General features: G+C 42.3%; 1 protein-coding gene across 1 annotated transcript in view; it reads right to left on the bottom strand.

The window, feature by feature from the left end:
- Window positions 1–308: 308 nt before the first annotated feature.
- Window positions 309–5,162, bottom strand: part of LOC106820929 (protein Wnt-9a-like) — a 9,866-nt gene continuing 5,012 nt past the window's right edge. The window contains exons 2-4 of the mRNA XM_014825533.1: window positions 3,597–3,859; window positions 1,327–1,451; window positions 309–1,209 (exon numbers count right to left, since the gene is read on the bottom strand). Coding sequence (XP_014681019.1) covers window positions 906–1,209; window positions 1,327–1,451; window positions 3,597–3,859 — 692 coding nt within the window. The 3' untranslated portion in view covers window positions 309–905. The remainder of the gene's footprint in view (window positions 1,210–1,326; window positions 1,452–3,596; window positions 3,860–5,162) is intronic.

Below are 5,162 nucleotides of genomic sequence, written 5' to 3'. Positions count from 1 at the left end.
ATAATAGGACAAGCTCCAAAAAGGACCCGACAGTTAAGTAAAACATCTACAGTAGGACGAAATTAATCTAGTTTTCTTATGTGCTCAAATGCGATCGTAGACTAGGCCCATAGCTGTTTTTTACTTATATATACGTTTAGTAACTTAATTGGCTTTCACTGCTGGCATATATTCACATATTAAACAAAACCAAGTTGTACACAAACAAACCTGTCCACAATAGATATAAACGTACAGGTAATACTTTTTAGAATAAATTCTTCATTCCTGATCTCTACATCTAGGGTTCGCTGTGTGAGGAAACTGCCGCAGGATGAGAAGTGGGAAGTATTATTAGAGAAGTATCTTTAACTTTGAATTATGCTTTAGCAGAGACTTGGTGTAAGTTAAATAGCTAGATATACTGTTTTCTACCTCAATTATTTACAACTAACATTTTACAGAAAACTTGGAATTGTTCCTAAATCGATACATATTGATATTGATGGATTGCATAGATACCCCGCGTTACGTAAGTAATGCATCTCAACGAATAAAAAAGTTCGTAACGCGAAAACGCCTAACGTGAATCGCATCTTCTTCTTGACTGTCATTATATAATTAGAGACGCGTTCCTAAGCAGAATCATTCCGCTAAAACGTATTGTTAGCTGGTTGGGTATTTATTACGTGTATATAAATTCTATTTACGGGGATGAAGCACGCCACAGTTTGAGTAGAAACGCCACTGAAAAAGTTACGCGAAAGCGAATTTTCGTTATGTATCGCGAGTAAAGTGGTCATAATTTACAAATTACGTGCATGCAAATCTTCCTAAACCGGGTTGTCTCGTATACCCCCGGTTACGTAACGCGGGGCATTCCTGTACGCAATTGCTGCACACAGTTAGCCTACTATGTCACCGGTCTATTTACAATAGTAAGCTAACTGGGTGTAATTACATATCTCACAACGGGCAACGATGCCCGTTACCTTGCACGAGCAGGAGCGCTGTAAAAACTCGCGCCGCGTGTTGTATCCGCGACCGCAGCACATACTGTCGCACGTCGCGCCTTCCGACAACCTTCCCGCATCGACGCCATTACCGCAGCCATTACACCTGCGACCCGTTGTGCCTGCGCTGTATTTACTTTGCGAGCAGAAATCCGGCGACCGCTCGGCGAAGAGCAGCGTCTTCTTGCTCGTATGCGCATTCTTGCGGTGCGCGGTTCTTCTCCGCTCTTTCTTCTTCGTCTTCTTCGTCTTCTTCAACGTTTTCTTTTTCTTCTTGCCGCGCGGTCTGTTCGTGGCCGTAGCGTAGTGCGTGTCCCACAGAGCGTTCTCGTACTTCGCCTTCAGATCCCTGGCGACGACGGGCAGCTCTCTGAGTTGCAACCAGCAGGTCTTGACAGTGCATGAGCCGCTCAGACCCACGCACTTACACGTCCTCCGAGTTAGATTGCGCCTGACGGCCTGCAAGGACAGCAAAGAAATTAGTGGCACGATGAGACGACGGCAGTAGTGCTAGGGAAATTGTTGTATCAGAATAGGAAAGGCCGATGCAGGTATTAATCATAATGCTAAGCATACACGCCGTTTCAAATAACACGCGGGTTGCAGACATGCTTTTGTTAAAAAGCTTTGCGTCTGCAAGGTGAAGTTCAGTGAGTAGTTTAGCCAACAGAATCGACGTTTTTGTTTTTGGTTGGCCGCCATCTATAGTCGAACCGTGCCTCCGATAAAGCTTTTGACTGATCAGAATTGGCAGGCTTATAGGTCTACATCACAAGACCTGTCCCACCTCCAAAAATGCAATGGCCATATTTTAAAATGGCCAGATGGCCGGATTTTTTCATCGTGTGGACGCGTGTTATTTTGCTCATGCAGACGCGGCTTCTATGTTAGTATTTATATTCGGCATTGCACCTGTGCCGTTATACCGGGTAAGCGTGTATGCCTGCGCGTATACCTTCCTTAGAAATAGCCGCAGCCTGCTAACTTAAAAGAATTAATACATAGACATGCTATGGTGGTCGGAATACTATATAGTGGTGCATAGTGAGCGTACGGTTAAAACCCATTAAGCTCGTGTAGACAGAGGCAAATAAGGAAGGAAAATTAGTATATTATTATGGCAACAGCAACAAACGCGGAAACAAAACCAACCCTATGCCAGAAAACATTTCCGTTCCAATGCAAATGTAAAATCAAGTAAATACCGAAACAAGCAAAACGATCGGAGAATGCATCGCCTGTGGTTGACGGTCTGAGAAACTATGGCTGTTGCTAGGCGAACAGATAGTGGAAGGGTATAACAAGGTTAATTTGGCTGCTTTGCTAACTGCAATTAATGATGCTAACTAATGTTGCGTTGGCATTGACATAGAATGTACGAACTTTTACAGTGAACATACGGCCGTCACACGATGCATGGCTACAACCTTTTAGCACTTTAATGAATAAGTAAATTAATTGAAGACATCTTTCTGCTTTCAAAAAAATCATATTTTATAAATATAATAATTTGGAAGACTTGAGGGCTTCTGATAAATCAGTAAACTGTTTGGAAACTTTTAAAGCAAATATTATTTTACTTGAGTTAACCCAAACGGTTTCAAAAATATCGAATTCTGAATTCGCGTGGACCCGCTGACTTTTTAAACTTGACCACCATTATCGAATCTAGGAGGGCTAATCCGAACCTGGCCATATATCTCCAATATGATTAATTTAGGGGCGAAGGTCATTAGATTTGTAGCGTCAGTGTTGACAGAGTCGCGGAGACAGGGACTCAGACTCATGCACCGTCGAATGATATCCCACTTTATCTGCCATTGGCAAGTACGTTAAAAACGTTATAGCAAAACCAAGATACCCAGATTCGCATGATTGATGTCGCGGTTAAACGACTTCCATATAGCTGCCGACTAGTACTGTTGTTACATGACTAACAAATTGTCGGCTAATGATTTATATGTTAAAACGCAATTTCACGGAAGGTGCATCTAGGCACTTGTTATGTTTTTATTATATTATGGCCATGAGTTCATTGAATCGTGAATATGCAATATGCAAGATAATACGAAAAATTACCCCAAAAAATACTTGCCAATCCCAAGAACACATTATTGAAGCAGTATGAATAGAAGTAATTCTTAAATACCTACCACTAAATACATAATGGTAAAGTATTAAGCCGTTTGACTAACCAATAGATAGCAACTGGTATGGTAAACTGCAAAAAATGTTACTTATTTCTATAAATTATATATATATATATATATATATATATATATATATATATATTATATATATATATAAATATTTGTACTTTCTCACAAGCGCTCGCTCACGCACGTACGTCCGTACGCGCCCATGCACGCATGCGCACGTACACGTGCACGTGCACACACTCGAGCACACGGATGCACGCACGTGCATACAGGGGTAGAGATGCATCCGCTTATACTGACACACCCATGGTCACCCGGACACACGCGCGCGCCCACGCACACGCATGTGCCCGCTGCCGTATGCGCGTGTGTGTATGCGCGCGTGCGGGCGTATGTGTGCAGCGCAGTCAAGTGTAGTGCGTGGAATCATAGATATACCACCCACCCATATCCCAAGTCGGTTGTTGTGAAGTTGTACGTCTGCGTGTCGCCCCGCTGCACCAGCCTTCATAAACCTCTTCGTAAACGCTACACCGTATTTAATGTTGTCTCCGCAGCCGCCGTATTTCAGTTGCTGCCGCTGCGTTTCGAGAGCACTCGACTTGTCGCATGAACACCGGTCGAGGTCGCCACTACTGCATGCTCTGCTCACGTGATAGGTCAGGGATGCAGCCGATATGGCATGAAGGAATGCCGCTTCTTTGAATCCTGCAAAAAGCATCGGAGACGTTAAGGGTTATAGCCTTAAAAACGAAAATAATTTAAACGTGTTCCTGAAACTAAATTATTTTGTTAATAAGTAGCATTAAAGTATTCACAACCTATAGAAATATAACAAATCGTTGTGCCTTTTCCCGGTTAAGCCTATTATTCAGGTTTTCCGAATATGGTAACTTCTCATTCATAATGGGCTTGGGCATTTGTTAGATTTTATTTATTAGTAGAAACAGAATAAATGGCATAATATGCTAAAACATGCAAGTCTGCGGTCGTAAGCGCAAGCAACGTTACGTCTGTGCTCAACTGCGTCTCGGGAAATACGACATTTTTACAGATTGTTTCGCCTAAAATAGCCGTATGTATCTGATACGCCATGGCAAATATCGTGCGCTGTGCCGAAAGACAGAGCGCACTTGTTGGCAGTCTGTCAGTTTGGGCATTAATGGGCTTCAGGCGTCTTACTGACAGCGTCTGTCAGCATCGCGGGCGGCACACAGGCACCGACGCCCAGGGCAGCAGCCGTCAGACACGGTCATTTGTGTAGCAGCTTCGCAGCATCATTCCCGATCCCATACGGCATCTGAATGCTTACGGAATTCTGCCGATTATTTTTTATCCAAGGTTATATAATATATATATACACTCACGCATGCGCGCACGCGCACGCACGAACGCACACACACATACACATACACACATATATATATATTTATTTATTTATAGAGAGAAAGCGAGACATCTTCACACAATCTAACGATTAATCTTGTATTTTTTTCAGAATAGAAGTTTTCTAAATATTTCTGGGTGATTAAATAAAACCCTGTATCAACTAATAAATCAATAAAATGTCACATAGCAATAGGCACATATCCTGTGTGGAGCTTCGTTTTAATTCAGTTCAGTGATTAGAGTGAAATAATAACAATAAATATTAACTTATATATAAACTTGTAAAATAATATTACCTTTTATGTCTCTCCCCTACCTTCATGATATATTGCTTAAATATTACCAGAAGTAACACAATTAAAATGTAATTAATATGTTATATACGAAAAACCAGTATATCCTACACTATAGGTGTGCATTTTAATTGGCTTGAATGTGCTTTAGGTGAGACTGTGTGTGTGCGTGTGTGTGTGTGTGTGTGTGCGTGCGTGCGTGCGTGCGTGCGTGCGTGCGTGCGTGCGTGCGTGTGTTTGTGTGTGAGTGCGTGCGTGCGTGTGTGTGTGTGTGTGTGTGTGTGTGTGTGTGTGTGTGTGTGTGTGTGTGTGTGTGTGTGTGTGTGTGT

The sequence above is a fragment of the Priapulus caudatus genome, unplaced genomic scaffold (genome assembly GCF_000485595.1).
Source record: "Priapulus caudatus unplaced genomic scaffold, Priapulus_caudatus-5.0.1 Scaffold53, whole genome shotgun sequence".
Classification (NCBI taxonomy): Eukaryota; Metazoa; Priapulida; class Priapulimorpha; order Priapulimorphida; family Priapulidae; genus Priapulus; species Priapulus caudatus.
Note: the sequence above shows the minus strand (reverse complement) of the source record. Positions and strands in the feature narration are given on the sequence as shown.